This window comes from Cucumis melo, chromosome 12 (assembly GCF_025177605.1).
Source record: "Cucumis melo cultivar AY chromosome 12, USDA_Cmelo_AY_1.0, whole genome shotgun sequence".
NCBI lineage: Eukaryota > Viridiplantae > Streptophyta > Magnoliopsida > Cucurbitales > Cucurbitaceae > Cucumis > Cucumis melo.
In genome coordinates, this window is record NC_066868.1 from 21,329,463 (window position 1) to 21,353,362 (window position 23,900).

The 23,900-nt window shown below is 33.7% G+C and overlaps 3 protein-coding genes across 4 annotated transcripts; all 3 read right to left on the reverse strand.

Moving 5' to 3' along the window:
• Nucleotides 1-789: 789 nt before the first annotated feature.
• On the reverse strand, nt 790-6,227 carry LOC103488296 (sec1 family domain-containing protein MIP3). 2 transcript variants are annotated; one of them, XM_051079781.1, is made up of 8 exons: nt 6,060-6,227; nt 5,548-5,714; nt 5,141-5,284; nt 4,738-4,881; nt 4,049-4,558; nt 1,868-3,394; nt 1,716-1,784; nt 790-1,079 (listed from the first exon to the last, which is right to left on the reverse strand). In XM_051079781.1, exons 2-8 carry the CDS (start codon nt 5,593-5,595, stop codon nt 951-953), a joined length of 2,571 nt encoding a protein of 856 aa, XP_050935738.1. In that variant the 5' UTR covers nt 5,596-5,714; nt 6,060-6,227; the 3' UTR covers nt 790-950. The 2 variants fall into 2 exon arrangements, with proteins under 2 accessions (XP_050935738.1, XP_050935739.1); XM_051079782.1 differs by having other exon boundaries at nt 5,548-5,611; nt 6,060-6,194.
• Nucleotides 6,228-10,707: 4,480 nt separating this feature from the next.
• Nucleotides 10,708-17,024, reverse strand: LOC103488286 (30-kDa cleavage and polyadenylation specificity factor 30). Its single transcript, XM_008446961.3, has 7 exons — nt 16,342-17,024; nt 14,951-15,334; nt 13,863-14,025; nt 13,680-13,790; nt 12,895-12,963; nt 12,099-12,185; nt 10,708-11,889 (listed from the first exon to the last, which is right to left on the reverse strand). Exons 1-7 carry the CDS (start codon nt 16,746-16,748, stop codon nt 10,984-10,986), a joined length of 2,127 nt encoding a protein of 708 aa, XP_008445183.2. The 5' UTR covers nt 16,749-17,024; the 3' UTR covers nt 10,708-10,983.
• A 201-nt stretch (nt 17,025-17,225) lies between these two features.
• Nucleotides 17,226-23,493, reverse strand: LOC103488279 (cationic amino acid transporter 1-like). Its single transcript, XM_008446938.3, has 4 exons — nt 23,376-23,493; nt 22,174-22,597; nt 18,213-18,986; nt 17,226-18,026 (listed from the first exon to the last, which is right to left on the reverse strand). Exons 2-4 carry the CDS (start codon nt 22,583-22,585, stop codon nt 17,467-17,469), a joined length of 1,746 nt encoding a protein of 581 aa, XP_008445160.2. The 5' UTR covers nt 22,586-22,597; nt 23,376-23,493; the 3' UTR covers nt 17,226-17,466.
• Between the last annotated feature and the right edge of the window lie 407 nt (nt 23,494-23,900).

Here is a 23,900-nt window from a genome sequence, read left to right on the forward strand (position 1 = left end):
GAGACAAACAACTAACTTGAACCTGAAAATGATGGGATGATATAATTTTATACATGGGGCGCTTGTGGATGAGATGAATATTTATAAAACTTAAATTAGAAAAAATATGTACTATTTAATTAGAAAAATTACATGTAAGGGAACAATAATGAGTAATATGAAACATAGGATCTAACATCCCATAGACCATGTGTGGAGGCACCTCAAATGACATAAATGAAGTATACAGAAGGAAAAAAAAAAAAAGTAGTCAGAAGACTCTCTAAAACATGTATATGAGCAACCTAAATCACCATAAACAAATATATAACTGATATGGCATTAGACATTTAAAAAGTTGTGAGTTGTTCGTGAGATGTTTACAAAATGTTTGTAAGATTCATGCGAGATACAAAAGAAATAGCGAAAAACTTCTTAAAATGTGTGTACAAGCACTTTAAATCACATAAAAAACATGTATATAGTATCTTTTAATTCTAGAAACTTAAAAGAGGGCTACTTAAGAGGAAAATTACACAATCTTAAATGATTTATGTAATACCTTTTGAATTTATGAGCAATTAAAAGGTGTGGCTTCCTTACCCTTAGAGATGAGATAATGATATTCCAAAGGAAATGAATTTCATTCAGTAGAACCAAGAACACACATGCACGTTGAACAAGCTTTGGAATAATACAATTATTATGCTCTTTTTTAAAATTGCAAAAACATGAAAAACAATTGTTATAAATAGAAGAGAGAAACATATTCAAATGAGAGGATCAGTTTAAAAAACCTGGGGAACGAAATTAAAAGAAAACTTCAATTCAAAATATTTAATAGAAACGACAATAAGTTCAATCCATTAGTTCGTATGTGTAATCCGAATGTCGTATATGGAGGTATCAAAGGCTAAAGAGAGAGTGATTGTACAGTTGTTAAGTGAGAGAATTCTCAAAATTCGAAGGGATCAAACATAGGCCGAGTCCCCAAGCAATAAATCAAACATATCATCGGGAGTGAGGAAGGTTGTTCCACCAACAATCAGTTCTATATCTGGTCTTCCACTCTCAGATAATGCCTCTTGAGCTTCACGAACCTGATCAAAATTCAAAAGTACAAAAATCATGTTTACTTAACATTATCCAATCCATAATTAAACGGATGATGGATACTTGATGTGTGTGTGTGAGTGAGACTGGGGGAGACACAGACAACATGTTTGTTTGTGTGTTCGAGGGATGTGCAAGTAAGAGAGGAAAAAGTTATTCAATGTGGTTGGTTGCACTTCCTAAATGAAGTTAGGATCAAGCTACATTTTGGTTAAATTAAAAGTTTAATCTTTGCACTTTAAAGTTTGTGTTTGGCAGGTTCATGAACTCTTAAATATGTATAATTGGTCTTTAAGGCCATATGATATGTTTTAAAATTTATGATCTACTAGACACATAATGACCACATAATGACACGAAACTTAAATTATATCAAATATAATTAATTAATTTTTAAAACTTTCAAATATGTTAGGACCTATTAAATACATGATTGAAAATTCAAGGACCTAGTAAATATTTAGTTTGAAGACCTATGAGACACATAACTTAAAAGACACATTCAACTTTTTTTTTTTAATTTCTACATAGCTCTCTTTTAGACATCTAACAATTTGAACTGGAGTTACATTATTAATCCAACCACCTAAAAAAATTCTAAGAGAGAAAAAGAGAGATGCTACCTCAAGACCATTAACACCCCCAATAACAAAAACGAGAATGACGTTTTGATCAGCAAGACTGGGTTTAGCCTGAAAAACAAACAAACTCAACATTTAGCCCATTCGAATAAGAAAGATTTTAGCTTTTAATAATTCATCAAACCAAAACTCACTTGTCCAAGACCAAATCTTCCAAACCCACTTTTGAAAAGTCTCCCCATTGTGGAGGAATGGTATTCCAAATTAGGTAAATCATGCTTGTTTAAGATCCTAGCCAGAAGCTTATAAAGAACTCCTTTATTTGCATACTGATCACCATTGAGGATATTTTCTGAATTTAATGTTTCCTTTAACAATAAATTTATCTTCTTTGTACCGGACAGCTTGTGAAGTGTTTTGAAAAGACTATCCACTCGATCACGCAACTCTAACTTCAGCTGCATATCATCATATACTTCCTCATTGGTTGTGTTAATATCAGCATCGTCATCACCCCAGCTATCCCACTGATCGTCAAAGTCATCATCTTTTATTTGGCTCGACCCCATTCCTTTTGTTCCCTTTGATTTGATCCTATCTCGGTTTGTTTGAAGCTCTTCTATTAAACCATGGAGAAACTTCAATTTGCCACCCACTGGGTTTTCTAAAATTGCATCAATAATAGCTTCTTTTATGAAATGTTCCTCTTGCCAAGAAAATGGACCATCAGACCCAGATGTTGGAAAATTCTCTCCAGCCAATATATAACCAGTAATTGTAAGAAGTAAAGCATCTTCAAAGGAAAGAATGCCCTTTGAAGATTCCGATTTTACCACCAAGACACTTTTGTTTATAAGATCAACAATTTGCGCAGCCAGACCTTGACTAGTATCTTCAGCACTTGCGCGCAATATCTTTTCAGCACTAAGAAAGGCATCCCACCGAGTGGTGTTTAATTCCTCGATTGCAACTGTCGCAGCAGCTGCTAGCTGAAGAACTCCTTTATTTTTCAACAAACAAGTCTGGCTTCTAGCCAGCGCCTTAATCATAGATTCCAATTCCAATTTGGTAGGAAATCCCGGGCGAATTTTCCCATTCACAACAACATTTTCCTTGCGCATAGTTTCTTGTAGCCACTTCTTTATCAGCACAGTTCCATCTTTTGTTTTCCTATCCAGTATTGCTTCCATGTATGGAGTTCCTCGAAAATTTTCGGAAGAGACGAAACAGCCACTAAGTAGCTCAGGGTCATAAATTGGTGATTGTAGAGCTTGATCTCTGTTGCTTTCACCACTCTTATTAAAATTTTGGGAAATTGAGTTTCCAGAATTCCAACCAGAGAGAAAAGCTTCAATCCTTTCACCAAGCCGAAATTTATCAGCTTTACCTCCATCTTCAGTAAGAATTTCTGCAAATGGTATCCGAACATCAACAGGTGCTCGTCTACAAATACGTGGACCCTTTTTTAGGGAAGTTTCTGGACTTTTGACATGGGTAACAGGTGAAGTTCTTTTTCTGCGGGGCAATGACAAAAACATGCGGTCTACAAGTGAGTCTCCATGACAACAGGGTGTAAGAAGATCAAGAGTCCGATCGACTAGCAGGAGACCAGCTGATTTCTTGCGTCGGCCTACATCATAAAGACTAGACATATCCGTCAACATCTTTCCAACGGTTTTTGACAGATCACCAATGGAAAATATTTCCATCTTCAAGTCCATCTACATTATTCAGAAAGAAGAATCATGGCCACTATTATAAGGAAAAAAAATGAATAGATCATCCATGTCACGACTCTACATTATTATTAACCAAAAAATTCCAGTCAACTAGTATAGGTGTGTTGAACTTCCATTATAGATTAGCAAAATTTTCTTCTTTCTCAAAATAGCATCCAAACTTATTGAATCCTTAAATACTCTATTAATTCAAAGACCAAAGACAACTTTGAAAGGAAGGAATCAATATGCTACATATTCAAAATGAAATAGAATTAAATGGTAAATATCTTACGAGCAATGATTTTTTTTTTTTTTTTATTTGACAAGCTGACAAAGTTCCAGTTAAAGTCATACTATATATTTCTTAAAAATATTTATGTAAATAAGAGAATAATCATGTATATGTGAAGGTATCTAGTTTTGAAATTTCAAAAGTTTAGGCACAAATAGTAAGCACAAAATTCAGTTGGATGTAATGGGGGCCATTAACAAGATTCTTTCTTCAGCTTCAATAGTAACTTACACAATTCAGCCTTTCTAATATGGTTCAGAAAGACGGAGAGAACATATTTTCATAGAAGCTCAAGATAGAAAAACCATAAAGATGAACAAGAATAGGGTACATTTTCACTCAAACATGAGCAGAGTCATTACCTTGGCAGCAAAATGGTAAAGAAAATGTGCAGTAAGAGTTGCCCCAGGAGGAATATCATCACCATCAGGAGGCATCCCAGTATATAGGGGAGGCAAACCAGGACTAAGGGAATCCACACTTTCTGCTGATAAGCATGCTTCAGCAATTAATCCCTCTGAAGGCAAGACAAAAACTCTTGGTGAAAATGGACACAAAATCATTGGGAAGTGATGCACAGAAACAACGAGCTTTTGCCCTACATCTTCTTGGTGATTTGTCAAAATGTCTTCATATGATTCTCTTCCACTTGAACTAGCTTCTAGTTGAGTGATGTCCTCTTCACTTGAAGTGAGTCGTGACCATCCTTCATCTTCTGAGGATATATATTTTTCCAAGTTTCTGTCCTCCGATGGCAAAGCTTTTTTTTCATCTTTCTTAACGAGTTCCTCGTAATCTTGGACAAGTAAAGATTCATACTCATGGAATGCATCTGGTCCCAAAGGTGAATCGGGGTATGCAGAGTGAGCAAGCTGCAAAGTATTTCATTGCATTGAACAACCACTATCAATCAAACTGACTTTTTCGGATCTGATTGTACATATGGTTTAAAGACTTCAGAGTTATATCATCATAGTCCTAACTTGCATTCAAAGAAATATAAGTCTTCCGTAAGGCAAATTAATCACAATAAAGAGTTTAAAAGAAGCACCTCTGAGATAGATGTGAATATGGTACAATGGCGAACGCCTTGATGTGTAGTCAGGCAGCGTAAAATATAACGATGTGCATCACTCAGGAGACGGGATGTAATCACCACAAGTTTTGTTGCAGAAGCCGGGTTCCAATCAATCACCTAAAAGAGGTTCCCAAGATCAAGAATTAGGATAAAATTACATTGGGATATAAGAATATTACATAATCAAATAGAAAACCTATTGAATCATGGATAGTTTATTTGCATCAACCACTAGTTTCCCGTTCAAAATATTATCAATCAAAACTTTTATGACTACTTTTTCATTTCAGGGTGAAAAAAATGAAAAGAAACTATCAATAAAAACAAGATGAGCAACATTTAACCTTTTGTAAAACCTCAAGAACAACTATCTTACAGCATCAAGAGAAGCCATATTTTCCAAGCTACAGACAACATTGACACCATGGTCAAGTAATAATGGGAATCCCCCAAGAATCTGGAAACTCTCGACACACCCAGCATCAAGATACAGTATGGAACCCTTAAGGTGATCTGCTATCTGTCAAATGCAATGGGATAACATTACATAAACTGGTAACATAGAATAAAACAGCGTACGACATGATAATTGATACATAAAGATAAATATAAAACTCTGTCGTTGTACAGAATGGTAAATGCAGACTTCCAAAACAAACACTTGGACAGAAATAGGGAGAGATGTAACCCAATCAATGACTCAAAAATTACTAGAAATGAAGGGCTTTCAGAATTTGAAACTAAAGAGAAGGTAGCCATAGTTTTTATTATAATTAGATTTACCTGGCTAATGGAATCAAGACATGACCTTGTGACATCAAGCAAAGCCATGCGTGAAGCTAGAAGTCTTCGGCAGAAGATGCAAAACCAGAGGAACAAAATTCAACCAAACAGATATTTAGCTTACAGCCATGCGGATATAACAGAGGTCGATAAGCTCAAATAAAATCCTGCATATCAAAATCAACCAAAAAAAAAAAAAAAAAAATCAAAACCAATTATTTTAATGCAAATCCTAAGGTATCATAGATGAGGTTCACAGAACATTCAGAAGGTAAACTTTAAAAAAATACAAAAGTTCATAGAATGAAGAAGTACATTCAACAATTATTTCGAAATCTGTATTGGAATTGAGTTAAAATTGATTCCTACAAACATTAGAAAGAGAAATGAAATTTCAGAAGATTGATTTAAAAAACTTCAATTATAATTAAAAAAACTTAATTGTATTACAAGGAATCAAGCAAAATGTTTCTCAAAGTATAATCAAATTAAACGCAGGGAGAGCCAATTACCGGCGATTCAGGTTCCGATCGGAAAGGGAAGGATTGGAAGAAAACTGAAGGGTGTGTAGTTGGAGCTTCGAAGTTGGGAGTGGACGGGGCCAAGATCCCTCAACTCTCCCTCTCTCAAAATTAATATAAAAATCTCTTTTTGAAAATAAATAAATAAACAAAGCTCGAATATATACTAAATTTTCTTAAATATAACCAACTATAATTCTCGTTTTTCTTTTTTCTTTTTTTCGCTTCAAATCGTCATTCTTTTTCTTTTTTTTTTTTTCCTCTTTTTTTACCTTTTAAATCTGATATTTTTCTATTCTTTTTCTTTTTCTCTTTTTTCGCTGTCTTTCTTTTTTTATCCCAAATGCAAAAGATTAGTTACAAAAGAATTAAAAAAAATAGAAATAGTCAAATCTAAACTATAGTTTAACTATATAAATTTAAATTATCGTGTACCTTACAAAAATATTTTAGCCAAATGATCGCGTACAAATCAATCTAAACGCCAATTTATTACGCCATCGATCTGTGTGTTTTTTCGTTTTTAAAATTGTTGTATACAATGTAAATATTTTGCCACTTTATTATATTTTTCAAAGACCTCTATAATATATATAAATAATATTACATGGATCTTTTCAAAAATATAACAAATGGGCGAATTTGCTTTAATTTCATGAGAAATAGTGAACTAAAAATGACTAGAAGTAGGTTTAATTTCAGGATCAAATTGGAAGTAAGTAGAAGATGTGAATTTGCTTTATATGTGTTTCGAATGTTTTCTGTGTTAATTCGTGGGGAATCTCGTTTCCATTCCTTCAAATAAGTTGCAGAGAGTTTCAAAATGAAGAGATTGATGTATAATACATTAATTTTGGTCAAATATTGAGGAAGTTGTGAGTGTTTGAAGTTAGGTTGTTGAATTTGGGAAATTCTAGAAAAACAATATGAAATGTTCTTTTGTATCTAAGTTTTGGACTGGTAAGTTTTGTCTTTTGAGCATCATTTTGAGTTGGTTTATAAGACAAGATTATTTGAGATGTTAATGCTCGGTTTTGGTTTATTTGACAGGCCAATAAAAAATAGGTTGAATCTACAAACCATTAGAAGCTAAGTCATGATCTGTGAGTGACAAAAAGAATTGCTATGAATATTGATTTTATAGTATGAACTGTTGCTTAATGGAAAGTTTATGTTTTGGGTTGTCTTGATGTATGGTTGATAGCTTTCAAACTTTATGTTTATGAAATGTTTGCAAAGCATGTTTCTAAAGAGTTTATCTAATGTTCTTGACCCTTTTGAGATAAATTGGTGTCTTGGAAGATATACATGTTTTTATTGAGTACCCTCTACTAATAGCGACCCTCAGTGATATCAACAGTTGTTGTGATGAGTATTCCATAAAGCTGACAAGGAATAACGAGGGCATGAGGAACTCTGTCTCATCAATGGCAAGAGCATGAGAAACTATGTCTTGTCAAGGGTTGAGGATATAAGAAACTCTTTCTCAACCAGGTTATAGAATGTTTTATGAGGAAATCTGTATCGTTTTTCTTATAATATTTCGCATGGTTACCATTGGGTTCGATAACATGCTAATAGGATTCTTTTTGTATGCAATTATTAAAAGATATATACCTCAGTTTGACCATGAACTTAGATTGGATTCACTTTTGCACTTCACAAAATATGACAATTTGTGGTTAGTCAAGGAATTCTCACCTCCAAGTCGTTCATACTTTCTTGAAATACCTTAAGTCCAATTCGAGCAAGGAATTTTTTTGGCAACTTTATCTACTTTTCAGTTGAAAGCCTTCTCGAATGTAGATTGGGGATCATGTTTAGATTCTCGCAAATTCACCATTGGATTTTGTATATTCCTTGGTGATTCTTTGGTCTCTTTGAAAGCTAGAAACAAATCACTAAGTCCTAATCCTTAATTGAAGCATAGTATCGAGCTTTGGCTATGACAACCAACCTAGAAAAACGTTCATAATTCACCTACCGTTCTATGCTTCCTCTAACATGGATTAAATACTCATGTACACATTAACATACTTACCTAATGGATTCAATAAAAGAAATAATATGAACAAAAAATTTTGAAAATTGACACAAAATAGTAATGATATAGTTAAGAAAATATCTAAGCGTAGGAACTTCACTACAAAATATGAACCACTAAAACATTTTTGTGTTTGTTAGAATATGCAGTAATCATATGTGTTCGTATATAAGTAATGTATGAGACTTTAAGTGATTTCTAAAATAAAATCACCAAGGTTTATGCAAGCATACATTATTTTACCATTAGGTAGAGATAGCTAGAAGCTTCTTTTTATCTTTCCTGTAAAAAGTCATAGCTTGTGATCCTACACAATAACTTTTTAATTACTTGTAATTTGAAATAACAAAATGATAATGTTTTTCTTTTCTTAAAACGCATATCCAAGCAATGGATAAATTACAAAAAGGGGTTTCTATAACTTTGTTGTTTGTGTCAAAAATAGTCATAAATTTTCAAATGTGTCACAAATGCCCTTAAACTTTAAAAAAAAATTATAAAATACCTTTACCGTTAGTTTTGGATTGAAACGGTTAAATTTTTGTTTCAAAAATAGCCTTCAATTGTTGAACACCCTTTAGCTAAGTTAAAAAAAAAAAATATACTCTTAATGATTCAAATTTTACACAAATTTTCTCACCTCCCAAAACTTTAAGTTAAAACCATAGTTTTAAATTTATTTTACTACTACACAGAATGATAGATCAGATACTCAATCAATCCCAATAATTATTGTTGTAGTTAACATCCAATCAATTCTCAAAATAGAAAAAATGCATCTGACTATTAACACAAAATGATAGTCTGATAGATCTATCAGTGTGAGATTTGAATACTTATTGTTTTAGTATAATTTAAGGAAAAAATTTTATTTCGAAATTTTGTGAGATTTTGTTGAATTTTATGTTTTAACTAATGTTAAAATATCGATGTTGATGTGTCTATGGAAGTCTTAATTTCATAGAAATTTTTATTTGGATTGATATTTATGGAAAATTATAATTAAAAACAAAAAATTCAAAAGTAAATTTATGTTAGTAAATAAATATTTTATTATTTTCAAATAAATAAACATGTCTATTTTTATATTATATTTACACTAGTATCCTTTTGATGTTTGTTACTTGTGATTTGTGGATTTTTCTACGGCTTAACGAAAATATCGACTCAATCCATCTATCGATATCAAACCCATGGAAATGTGAAGATGTCAATAGAAATATCAACCTATCGATGTAAATTTGAACTATGGTTATGACTTCAATTTTTTGTGTTTATTTTGGTACTAATAAATTTGGTATAAAAATAAGAGTAGTTAAAAAAAAATTCTTGTAAGTTCAAGGGTATTTATGAAATTTTTCAATAGCTTAGGGATATTTTTGAAACAAAACTCTAACGGTTTTCATCCAAAACTAACGGTAAAGGCATTTTTTAACATTTTTCAAAAGTTTAAGGACATTTTTGAAACTTTTAAAGGTTTATGACATTTTTGACATAAATCACAAAATTGGGAGGCCTTTTTTATAATTTAGCCATTATTTAAATTGTCATCTTAAGATCAATGGTTCAATTCTTTACCCCACAATTGTTATACCATAAATACTGTAGAAGGGTTACGAGCACTAGATATGGTGAATCGTTGATCGTGGATAGCTGATCAATTAACAAGATATTTTTTTATCTAAATTTTTTCTATTTATCCCAACTTTATTTTTTAAGGTCGAAGGTTTTACTTTTCATCCAACAGCTGGTTTGAAAGGAATAACCTCTAGTGTATAATGTATGGCATAGTGTCTCTTTATCTTTTATTCGTCATTATTCATTCCATTGCCATACTTCTAACAAAATAGATTAAATTGCATATCATCAATCAACTTCAAAGTTAAAAGTTCAATTTCTCATTCTCGCACGTTGTAAAAGAAAAAAAAAAAGACCTTAAACCCCTAATCTTTGTAGGAGGCTTTGCTGCAAAGACCTAATCCTTGAAATCATCTTTCCACTGAGTTATGATTTCATTGTAACCTCGTCCAAACATAACATTTTATAGCAAGAAAACTCTATAGATGCTTTAAAAGCTTCATTATTAATAGACATTATAAAGTCTATTGACTATGAAATCACTTGGATTGACTTAAGAAAAAAATATTTTCCAAAAACCTTATTTTTATTTAACTATTTTGATTTAAAAAAAACAATTTAAATATGCTTCAAAAGTTATTTTGAGTAGTTGTTGAACCCTTTAATCTTGTTCTTATTTTAATCAAAAACTTAAGAATGTAATCCAAAACACACTTTATATGCCCATCAAATTAACTCAACCATACAAGGTGCTACTGAAGAACCTTAGAAATATAAGAATACAGATAAAGGATTACATTAGAAGCAGAAGTAAACAAATGAAATATCAATGGAAAAAGACTTGGCATAACAGACATAAGACATTTGGATGATGCATTAGAAAGATATTGTAATAGTCATGCTTTGTACAAACTTCCATAGACGTCTTAAGTGCAGATTTCCTGTTTCCTTTCCTTTCTGTTATAGGGAGAAGAAGTTGGAATGAGGGTGGGGATTAACAATGGAGGGGCAAGGAGAAGACAAAAACTTTACGAGATTCTTCACTTCAGATGAAAGTTGTTTCACAAATTTGTAAAACAATGTATGAATTATGACTGCTTAAAAATGTATAACTTTACGGTATAAGATGAAAAGAAAGAGAAGGAAAAAAATGATGAACCCTAACTTAAGTACCTCAATTTTTTCGAACTTACAACAACAATAAGTTCAATGACGTCTCGTCTGAGCAAGGAACACATCACTAGTCAGTGGCAAAACGGAGGATATTCGGTCAGATATACTAACTACAACTAATCACTGATCAGAGATTGCAGTCGCATCTCCTTCTGAACCTCTCCGCTTCTTCTTCCCCTCTCCATGCCTTGATCGCCGAGGTGCCTCATCCTCACTTTCGCTTTCCTCATTCCTAAAGGTTGTTCCCATTCCATATTGCTCATCAGGATAAGCTTTTGATCCCTGCTTATATTGCATTCCTTCATCATGTCCACTACTTAGCATCTCCTGGCCCTTGTTTTGGTCCGGTCCCACAATGTATCTGTCGTTCCGATCACTAGTCGGTCCCCTTTGGTCCCTCTTAATGGCTCGATTGATGTTCTGAGCTGAGGGTACTGCTGGAGGTGGATACAATGGAGAAACACCCACAGGACGACCAGGTCGAGCGGGGCTAGTACCAGTAACTCCCATCCCACCCATAAAGGGACCACGTCCTTGGCCCATCATCATCCCAAACCCACCAGGGGTGAACATAGCCCCAGGTTGAGAAGGACGTCCACGAAACATCATAGCCGATGGGGGACCCATAAAATCACCGGAAAACCTAGGGCCATATGGACCAAAACCACGAGGAGCCATACCAAAAATGTCAGGCATGGGAAATCCGTCGGGTGTAACAGGCCCATAAGACAAACCATCCGGACCCATCATCCCAGGTGGAAAACTTTGCATTCCATGGAAGGGTCTGGCACCACGTCCCATTGGCATATGTGGGGGCCACATGATTCCCCTGCCCCTCCCTCTGCCTTGTGCTGGTAGACCAACGGATTGGCCAAAGCTCTCCTCCTCCTCCTCTTCACTCTCTTCCTCTTCCTCTTCTTCGTTATCCTCAAACGGGACAATATCTGGGTTCTCATTTCCGATATCGGGATTAACTCCCTTTGCTTTCTCCTCTTCCCGTTTCGATTCTGCTGCTATTGAGACAGCCTGGTCACAAAAATAAGAAAACACACTTGAGAAATCCAGCAAGAGCTATCCCACACCATTACACAATAATAAATCCAGAAACTGCCATAATCAATTTCCTCAAATTCCATTTCCTTCATCTCCTGCTTGCATATGTAATCCTTATTTTGTACTGGGGGGAATGTATTTCAAAATTTTCTGTTTCGAAAAAAATGAACAAATAAGCATACCATGAGTTCACCGTCTGGCTCAAGATAAAGCAAAGAAGCCAGCTGCTCACCAATAGAGGGCTCTAGCTCTTGGCAATCTCTACTGATCTACTTGTAAGAAGTACGAAAAAAATGATGGCTCAATTAGTACCCAATACTAACATTGATTGCAGAACAAGATATGAAGGACAAAATATCATCTCTTAGAACAATCATCCTCCAAGTGCATGTGAATGGTAGGCAGGTAAGAAAACAAGACAATGAGCGGTTTCATGCCAAATGAACAGAAACAGGGTGCAATTGGAAGATTCTACAGCATAAACAGGATGGCTTTCAACTCAATCAAAGTTGAAGCACAGTGAAGCCATCAGAGCCATCCCTGTGTGATACACAATCAGTATTAACAATGTTCCAGAAAATTATCTCGTTTCTATCAAATGCCACTATCCAACAAAATATCCTGGCCTTTTGCTGTATTTCCTAATCCTCCTAAATAGAGATCGGAGTGTAATTTAGTGACCCCCCCCCCCCCCCAAAAAAAAATAAAAATAAAAATAATAATAATAAAGAAAGAAAGAAAAAAGAATGTTTTCAGATAATTTGACTTCAATAAAACCGATAAAATGTATTATCACCAGAAAGAACATAACAATATAATAATCAATAATCATAAACATAAAAAATAAAAGAAGTGAGGAAATCTTTTCAAAAGTTCACCACCACAGTAAAAGAAGAAGCACGAGGGAGAAAAACACAACACAACATAACATCAGCAGATGTAAATATAAATAGAAATCTTTCATCAAGCTTGAGATACCTTTACGGGTAAGTTTTCATTATATGGATTCCTCAAATGGCGTGTTTTCTGGAAGGATAGTTCACATAACTGCAAGTAACAAAGTCAAATTATTCACCGCATCGTACAGGACTCAAATTGACTGGAACAAAATCATCTTTCACAACATAATTTAATTTGAACTTTGAGCTTGGATCTGTCAAATTGAAAATTTAGCATGATTCCGGATGTCATAGAAAATCCATAGCATAATTCTTCAACGTACATATTTTCTTTAATTAAAAAGCGAAAAGACAAAAAAAGAGCAAAATTGAATGCTCCAAGAAGTATGATGCACTCTCCCATGGGAAGCAACAAATTTTGTCATGATGTGCCTTTAATCTAATCTGTTATTTAGATAAGAATATCAAATAATTATAATGAACTCATAGACCAATTAATACTGGAAATAGCTTTGATAAAGTTTTAGAAACTTTGTCTAGGGTTTCAGATTTAGATTAAGAAATTGATCCAGTTTTCTTCCTATTTCTAGGATACAGTGAACCAATGATTTTTTCTAACATCTTTTAATGATGAGAAAAAGAAAAAATGTTAATTATCACAGATTAAAAAAGAATAATTCGGTATCATTTTTAATGAGCACTACATTGATGAACTCTGAGAGTAAATTAGATGTTCTAGAGGGACAGAGAGTGCAAACAGCCATTAGCATTATTGCAACTAACAACGATGCAACAACATGATGAGGTACAAATGTTATATAAATTTCTATACAAAATTATAAATCTAAGAAATGAAATATCAACCTTAAGCCATTTAAGTGAAAAGTTTTGACCATAATGTGCAGTTCCATGTGCATATTTCCAATTGCCCCCACTGACAGAACCACCAATCCTGGACATCATCTTTGCACAACCCTAAGCAGCCAATAGCAAATCATCAATGACCAAGTAACGTCACACACAAATTCAATAGGGAATGGTTAGCACCTGAAAATGTCGAGTCCGGTTGACTGAGAAAATCAAAATAACATTATCAGCAGAATCAAAAGCTTCATTAAGTTTAGCTTCATTGCTTCTTTGAGTTGCCCATACCCCTTGTTGCACAGATAACTCCAAATTCTCACGGTTGCAACTTTTAACAATAAAGTACCTAATCTTTCAAAAATAAATTAGGTCATTTAGAGTATTTAAAAGGTTCATGTGAAAGTCATTTTTTTTTTCTTTTTGTATTTTCATTTGCAGAAATATATTAAATATGAGTAGCCATGTCTTTATCAGAAGATGAATGGAAAAGGTTACAGAACCGAAAAGGGGTACCCCCTTGCTGATTGTGTTTTACAGAAAACAGTTCAACTTGGCATAAGTGACAAAGGGAGAATAGTCACAGAAACTGGAGGGACTCCATCAACTTCAAGTATTAAAGCAAACTAAATCAAAAAGGTATTTATGAAGTCTCAGTCCACAGATTAAAAGAGACCCTAACATGACAGAGTGTGAGCTGCGAGTCAACAGATTCTAGCCAATCAATGACAGAACCATAAATGTGTAGGCAAAAACTAGTTACACGACACTTGACAATTGACATGAGTTACTAATGAAATGAAGCATAAGCATATTGTAACGAAGCTTTGGCATAAAATTTAATAGCTTGAAAAAGAACGTGTAAAATAACCAATACCTTAAGATGACACCATTCATGCCCTTCTGTATTGTTTCATTTCTTCTCAATGAAAGCAAGTTTTCTGATCGTTAAAAAAAAACAAACAAACAAAGAAAGAAAGACGATACCATTCACCAAGCCCAAGGGGCAGCTCGTATTGTGCTCACCAAAGGAGGAACTCTTCTCAAAATCTCAAAAGATACTGAGTAGGAATCTCATTCTAACTAAAGATTCTTGTGGTCCGACAACAAATTGATATAAAAAAAAAAATATTTTTGACTAAAGTATATGAAAACGCATTTATGATATGAACAAGGAAGGTAAAATAACATATCTCTGCAACACTGTTTCCATATGATACAAAAGCTGAGTTAAAGTAACGTGAAAAAAATACTTCAGGTCTCTTCAGACACACCTAGATATTCCTTGAGGCAAAGACGTTGCAGTTCTGTTTAACTGATTGGGCTGGCCATTAGAAACACTTTGTATCTGAGTCTGGCTGGTTTGTTGTGCAGGCTGTTGAACTTGCTGTTGTTGGACATTAGCAGATTCTGCTGTAGAAGGTTTTCCAATCACTCCTTGAGTAACAGGGGCTGGACCCTGAGGAAACTGAGATTTTTCATTCTGTTGGGGCAAGCCAACTCCACGTTGTGAAAAGAATTTGTTTGAGGAGCCATAATTGTATGAACCTAAGTGCTGTATTTTCTGAAGGATTTCTTCCACCGAAGGTGGAGGTCCAGGTAGCTTTGCGTGCCTATATCGACAATCTGGACCATTTGGACAGAAACCAAACTTGTACCTGCAGTTCCAGTGTTTAGCCTTTTGACAAAGAACATCAATTGTTTGCAAGCAACAAAAATCTGTCCAAAAAAGATGTACTGCAGAAATTAATTTACAAGATTATGTTATTGCAAAACAATTTGTCTAAGTAAAACTAGGGAATCATTTCGCAAAAGCCTGAATGAGGATTCCTCAAGATCTAGCACCATAAATATATCTAACGATATCATCAACTTATATATAATGAGTATCTTCGTATAAAAGCTGTACACATGCTTAAACTAAAAGCTTGAAAATATCCTTGGGGAATCATTAATTTCATTGATGGAGGGGAAACCCAAGGGAAGGAGTATAGGTCCAAATAAGTCCGAACACTACCTACTACTACTTTGCTCGTATAGTCGTATAGCAGAGACAAAGGATACTCTATTTCATTATTTTATCTCTCTTTTAGATCTTTTTTCTTTGGGTAAGAAATAGTTTAATATGTACACAATGGTGCAACTGCAAGTATAAAGACACAGTTGTTGAGTGGCAAAAACTTTAAAGAAAAGGCTTAAAACTCTTTGGAATTATGCAGCCAAGCCCATCTCATAGGCTTTTATGGTTAAAAATGGTATTTTAGTATAACAAAGAAAGGAAAGAGATCGAAGGAGGCTTCTTATTTGGATAAGTTTCTCTTCATGGTGGTATTAGAATTTGTCTAATGACTTGTTTGCAGTTTTCATGCTCTTTTGTGTACTCCTAATGGAAGAAAGTAAATTTTGTTCGTGAATTTTCATATATTAAAGAATTGTCTCCTCTTATTTAAAAACGAAATGAAAAGACATAACCCAGTCTGTAATCTATGAACTGCATATGATACTAATAAATTCAACAACTAGGAACAAAGAAAAGGGGCATAAACGATGATATATTGATCACCCCCAAAGAATAGTACAAGAAAATAAAACAACCAAAAATGTAAATATAACGAACAGCTAATAAATTCAAGACACAAATTGAATTCCAAATTCCAAAACGCACATATTGCACTCCTTTATATCTTCATTGGTATGTTTATACACGCAATCCTGCTCGCGGCACTCGCCATAGAGACGAAAGAACCGGCAAATGGGCATCCGAGACTTATCATACTGGTGAAGGAATCCACAAGCATCGCCCTTCATACAAAGGCTGCGAAGCCAATGGCGGCAAACGGTTTGGCGGAAGCTCCTGCGGGTGCCGACGTTGGCAGTAGGGGCACCAAGGGGTTCAGGAGCAAGAGTAGGACCGAGGGAGCCGGGAAGGGAATTGGAGAGGGGGGGAGGGGCAGAAGAGTCGGAGGGGATGAGGGGTAAGGAGGAGGAGGAGGCGGCGGCGGCGGGGTTTGTGGGGGCAGCATCGAGACCGCCCTCGAAATCAAAGCTGAGAACACCCTCAGAATCCTCCATCAGGAAAGAGGAAGAGAAATGGTTAGGGGATTAGGGTTGTGTGGGAGAACATCAGCATAGCTCAAAAAGACGAAGAAGAAGAAGAGAGGGGAGAGAAGCAGTGAACTTCAAAGGGAGTTGCCGTTGCCGTTGCAATTGCAATTGAAGCTTTGATAGGTTTTGCATCAGACGGTGAAAGAGAAGAAGTGAAGTCAAAAATACCAATTTCGGTTTTATTTTCTTTTGGCAGATGCGCACCTCTCAGGTTTCAAATCTTAGGATACTTTTTTTGAAAAACCAAAGACTATGATCCTTAAAGCACTTAAAAGATGTTTATTATATTTAAAGCCGATTTGTATTGAGTTAATAAAAATATATTTTTCAAAAAAATTCATTTTTTATTAAGTTCGCTTATGTAGAGATGGTTTAGATATATATCTTCAATTAAGATGGAAGATATAAATCCAGAACTTAATATAAAAAATAAAACTATGGAAATAAAAAGAAATAAAATTCCATTCCTGTTACAATAAAGAAGTAAAGGATGTTCTTACATCTACCACAAACTACCACTTTGCATTTACAAATGGATTTGTGATTAACCACAAAATCCCTAATCAACAACACATTTAATAATCAACACTAAAACAACCAATAATTAATTCAAACTAACTATAAATTGATCCCTCTCCTAATTCCAATTTCTTCATCATCATCATCATTCATCTCAATCAAATCTTCACACACTGCTGTTGCTTTCTACTGTTTGGGTCTTCGACTCCATGGCAGTATCATAAGAAGCATGCAACCCAAACAATAAATAGTAAACCAAGAGAACTGCAGTCCATATCCCAAACCTTCCAAATGAAGCTTTATCAATGGACCCAAGAAGGAAAATGTTAATGGCAATGGATATTGATGGCAGCCATGGGACCAATGGCACGCCCCACACTCGTGGCTCTTTCGCCTGTGGGACACCGAGCCATAGGGCTAGAGTTGAGAGGAACCATATGGGAAGGGTCACTGTAAAGCCAATCCAACCTTTGCTTAAGCCCCAATATGCAGCGGTTCCAATTGAAGATCCTATGATCAGAATAAGGCAGATTATAAGCTTGTTTCTGTTCAATGGTGTTGTTTCACCGCTGACGTAGTAGCGCCGAACGATGAGGCCTACAGCTACTAACATGAAGATGAAGAGAGTGGAGATTGAGAGAAGGTTTGAGAGGATCCCTAGAGATGTGAAGAAGGCGATTACTGCTGTTGCAGCCATCATTGATGCTGTTGCGTTCACTGGAGTTCCTGTTCAAGAAATTAAACATGTGCAAATTTTAGCATTGTGTTCAAAATCAATATAAAAACACTGTTAATCATTCAAAATTTAAAAATAAATGGTACAAAAATCACATTCAAATGTATAAGTTCAAACATTAATCGAGTGTGAATTACTAAAGAGACATTTGAAAATAAAATAGTTAGAAAACATACCCGTTCTTTCATTGACTTTGGCGAACCAGGGGGAGACCATGTGAGTCCGGGCAATGTGTGTGAGGTATCGCGCTTGGCCAACTGCACTAACCAACAACACAGTGGTCATGCCTTTAATAGCACCAGCAGCGACAATGTACTTAGCCCAACTCCATCCAACAGCCTCAAAAGCCACAGAAAAGGGTGCATCTTCATCGATCTGTTGGTACGGTTGCATGAGGCAGAGTGTAACCGCAAGAATGCAATACGCAGAAGTGGTGATCACCATCGATCCCACAAGACCAATGGGGATATCCTTACCAGGGTTCTTAGTCTCCTCTGCTAATGTCGAAACTGCATCGAATCCAACGTATGCGAAGAACAAGACAGCAGAAGCTACAAAGATGCCACGAGGGCCGAATGGGGCAAAGGGAGTAAAGTTTTTGGGGTTGGCTTTGGTAAGTCCAGCGATGACGATGAAGAGGATTACAACCACATGCAAAATGGATGCAATGTAGTTAAAACGAGAGGAGCCTTTGGTGCTCATGACTGCAAAGATGCAAATGACGATGATGACGACAATGGCAATGGGATCAAGTCGGTTGTAGTTATCAGCAAAAGCAGGGATGTGGATGCGAAAATCATTTGGGTGGTGGTTGCAAAGGGTGGCAAAGTATGAGGTCCATGAACGGGCTACGGCTGCACTACCGATAACATATTCGAGAAGGATGTTACCAGCAGCAATAAATGCCACAAAATCCCCTAGTTCTACCCTTAGGTAGGCAAATGATCCACCTGAAAAAAAAAAAAAAAAAAAAAACAATTCAATAGTTATTGAAAAACTAGTATAATTGATACATACAATTAATAGCCAACATGAACGTTTAATATCACGAAATTATTTTGAAGAGAGATTTAAAGAATTGCTTTTTATGGAAAACTTTTCATTTGTCACTTAATTTAGTGAAAATAATTAAAAAGTCTAATATGGATTTAATAGAAAAGTATGCTTTTTAGAATAAAATTAGGTTATTTAAAGGTAATATAGATAAAACTGACATAAAGTTTTATGATTTAAACTCCCTGTTGAAATTTGATTTAAACAAAACGATGATAATAATAAATAAATAAATAAAAGTTGTCAAAAATAGAAAAATTAACGATATATTTACACTACTATACAAATCAGTTTTTTATATGGAAGATAAATAATTTGTTTTCTTTGTATTTGAGAAATCCCCATCAATAAATAGAAGGAAGATACATATAAAATTAAATAGTCTTTATCAAAAATTTATATTAGCATACAATTGAATTGAAAGAGATGAAATACACTATTTGATAACTATACTTTTAATTATTTATTGAAGATGAAAGTAGCTTAATTAGCACTCACTGCACTGCTTTGTTCTATGTTGGGATTTAAAATCTCATTAAAACCTCCTATGTAATATCACTACCATGTCATTACCTCTGAAAAAAGAAACACTATAACAAACTTGCTAACAAGCCAGATTAACAAACCCGTCACTCATAAAAAATTAATTCTTAGATAGATGGCTGGATTAAACCTACAGCCTAATTATTGAGATTATGTCCTTTTTACCACTAGGTTGATTGTTTTTTTGATCTTATTATAAATTTAAGTCTTCCAAATGTACCATGAAATTATTTGGCAATTCGAAAACAAATCACAACTTCGTGCTGGGGACCCGAAATGGGCAATTGTGAGCAAACGAGGTGAGAAGTCTAAAATAATTTCTAAGAACAAAATAAATGGTAAATTAAAAGTTTGGCTCTAGTTTATTAAATATTTCTATCCATTTAAATAGTCAAATACTTAGTCAAATTAAAAAAAAAAAACTTTTAAAAATTATTTTTCTAGTTTTTTAAATTTTGGTTAAAAATGTAAGTAGTGTCGATGGACTTGATTTTTAAAAATAAATCATTCTAGTTTTTCTATTTCGAAAATTAAGTTTACAACACTAACCCTTTTAAATTGAATCTTTAACTAAATTATAGAAACAAAATCCATTTTTTTAATTTTCAAAATTTAACTTCATTTCTTAGCAAGCAAAAAATGAATGACAAAACAATAAGAAATGGACAGTACTTGTAGAGTTTAATTTTTTTAAAAAATTCAAATGGAGAGTATTTTGAGGACTTAATTTTTTAAAATAAATTCGTGAATTTAAACCTTAAAATGTATAATAAATACTTCGACTTTCAAATTAGATTTTAGAGAACTTTTAACATATTAAAAATAATTAAGAATCATTTCATCTACGAATTTTATAACCAATACATAAATTTGTCAAATAAATTCATGAAATTTAAAAATTTATTAAATAAGAAAGGACGACTTCAAAAAAAAAAATAATAATAATAGACAGTAGATAAACACAAATAAACAAAACCAAACTTAAGTGAAACCGCCGTCCTTTTTTTCCTAAATAACAACCATGACATTAATTTCAATATTTAAATACTATTTTTATCTTATATGGATCTCAAATCTTAAATTTTTAAAATACTACACTAAAAGAAAAAGATGATTTCTATATTTGAATAACTAAATATTAAATAAGATAAAAATACATGGATAACTAGTATCCCAAATAAGATACATTTCAGGGTTTTAATTTTTAGTTTAATATTAGATGGTAAATTAAGAAGTTATTTTCCTCAAGACGATCAGTTTGACTTTTTCTACTCATATGCTTACTTTGTGATTGTTAAAATGCTTTTTTGGGCTTTATAATTCATTACAGAAATATTTGTTTACAATTTTATAGAATTAATTTTAAACCGATGTTCTATTTCTTCATTTATATTCTACTTTTTTATTCTATTTTATTTGCTCCAAGATATCAATTTGAAAAATAAATAAATAATTTAGAAAAATAATAAAATTAATTTTTAGTTTGGGTATATTTAATTTAAGTGTATTAATTATATTTTTAGGTTGGCATAAATAATTTATACAATAAATTAACAAAAAGAAATATTTATCAATTTAATTAATACTATAAATATGAACCTAATCATCAAAATTGTAAAGGCAAAGATCAAAGTAGTTTATTTTTATTTTTTTGGAAAGTTCCATATCAAAATAGAACAAAATTATGAACTAAATAGAATTTAAACCTTATTTCAAGTACTTTTCCCAGAGTCCAAAGTTGGACTATTATCAGTATATGCATAATGCAGACGCTGATTAAAATTAATTCTAATTGTTAAAAGAAATAATAATAGCGTAATCATCAAAGTGATTAGTCCACCTTGAAAATAATTAACAATAAAAATTCAATCATAATTATTTCAAAGAAAATAATATTTTTAATACCTAAATAATCGTTTCCATTTTAAAAAGTCAACATTTTGTTTCCATGTTCTCTGTACGAAAAGTATGGGGCAACAATTGAAGAATAGCTAAGGTTCTTTTTTTCTTATTTTAAAGTGAAACATGGAGATCAATAGGAAAAAGATGTAATAGTTTAAAGAAACGGAGCCTATCTTTACTACGTTTTCACTCACTTAAAATAATTTTTCTATTCTAAAACTTAATATCATTTGAAAATTAACTCAAAATCTTCAAACTTAAAAGTTAAAAATTAAATTAAAAATGGGCTAAAAATATATTGATTAAAAGCACAATCCCTTTGACCTATTATTAATTTTTTTTTTTTTTTTTTTTTTTGAAAAGGAATATTTTTCTTTCATTTTAATCGATAAAGACTTCAGAAATTATCAAAATAGAAAATTTGACCTATATAGGTGTAAATAGTCTTTTTAGTTATTTATTTATTTATTTTTTTTGAAAAAATCCCTTAAAAGGGGATTATTAAGTATAATTAGGATAGTTGTTATGGATAGAGAATAATTATGTATTATTCATGAATTAAAGAAATTTTAGAAGATCTAAATAAAATTAATGATATAAAAGCCTTGGAAGGAGTGAGGTGTGAAAGGAAGAGCGTACCGGCGGCCGGAATCTCGACGGCAAACTCTGTGTAACAGAAGACGGAAAGCAGGGCGGAGACGCCGGACACGACGTAAGACAAGACAACGGCAGGGCCAGCGTGTTCCTTAGTTTCGAGACCGGTGAGGACAAATATTCCGGCGCCGATAACGGCGCCAACACCGAACCAAATAAGATCCCACCACGTGAGGTTCTTCTTCATCTCGTGCTCGCTTCGAGCCTTCATCTCGACGAGCTCGGTTTTCTCGGCCGACCGAGTCATTAGTCGGTCCATAAGCCGGGACGGCGTCGCCTTCAGCGCGTTTGCATAATTTCCCCAACTCTGAAACGATTCCTCTGGAAGAAAATCCTCTTTTCCACAACCACAGGATCTTCTTCTGATCCCTTCTCCATCACTGTTTGACAGTCCCATTCCGACTTCACACTGAATCAGAACAGAAAAAAGGTAAGAAACTGAAATTCTCCCAAATCGAGTGAGAAACAAGTAATCTTGATTTTCGTTCCGTCTTTTCATGTGTTTGATGATTTCCAAGAAAATAGATTAATCTCTAACTATAATATATAATGATTGAAGTCTAAATCTCATTTTTGAACCTGTAATTTACGGCGTAGTTTGTCTATTAGAAAACAATCAAACTATTGAAAAGAAAAAAAGTACAGGAATCGATTTTAGTTCCTGTAAAGTGTAAACTCCAATTCCAAATTCCAATATCAATCCATTTGAGTTCTACTACTTGGAAACGATTTCTATAATTTGGAAAACGCCGATTCATAAAAGTACATGATCTAAAACGAACAGAGATTCGATTCAGATTCATTTGCATTAGGCAGAGAATCAAAATCGACGAATATTCAGGAACCAAAACAAGATCGTAACCTAATCAAAATCAAATTTATACCCAAAAAAGCGAATCACCTGAAACACCAAACCTATACAAATTTTGTTTAATGAAGATACAGAGACTTTTCAAAAATAAAATTGGCTAGAAAGACGCAAAACAAAACATGAAACCATTTAACTCACACTATCACTGTTCCGTTCAAAAGCAAAAGAAAACAAAACAGAAAAACCGCAATCACCATCGCCATCGCCATTACACATTAACTCAACAGTTTCAAACATGACAAAACAAAACCAAGTAAAAGAATACAAGTCTACGGATTCAGAGAGAGAGAGAGAGAGAGAGAGAATGAAAAGTCACCGGAAGACGGCGAGAGGAGAGAGAACTCAGGCGAACGGTGAATGGAGAGAGAGAGAAGGAGGGAGAGATTCCTTAAAGACAAGGCGGGAAAGAAGAAGAGAAGGGAAATGGTATATAAAGGAAGAGACCGGAAGAAGGGAGAAAAAAGGACCGGTGACAGCCGGTAGAGCAGTGGTTTTTGGGAGTGTGGAATTGAGAGGGAACTGACATGTGTTGGTTAAAATGAAGGATCAAATTATGTGGTATGAACTATGAGGCTGTAGTTACTAAATTTTAATGAATTCATTAAGTGAGTATTAGCGAAGATTCAGGGTTTTACTAAAACGGTTAAAAGGAATATACGACACGTCGTTACTCCAAATCACTCTGATTCGGATCCTTTGCCTTCCAAATCGCTCAATATTATTGACCTTTTTTAGATTCGTTAATAAATAGATGTCGTCCAATCAAATTCCTCAGTTTATTTTTTTAAAATCAATTTAATTTTAATTTAGTTTTGAGTTTTTGAAATGTTTATTTGTTTAT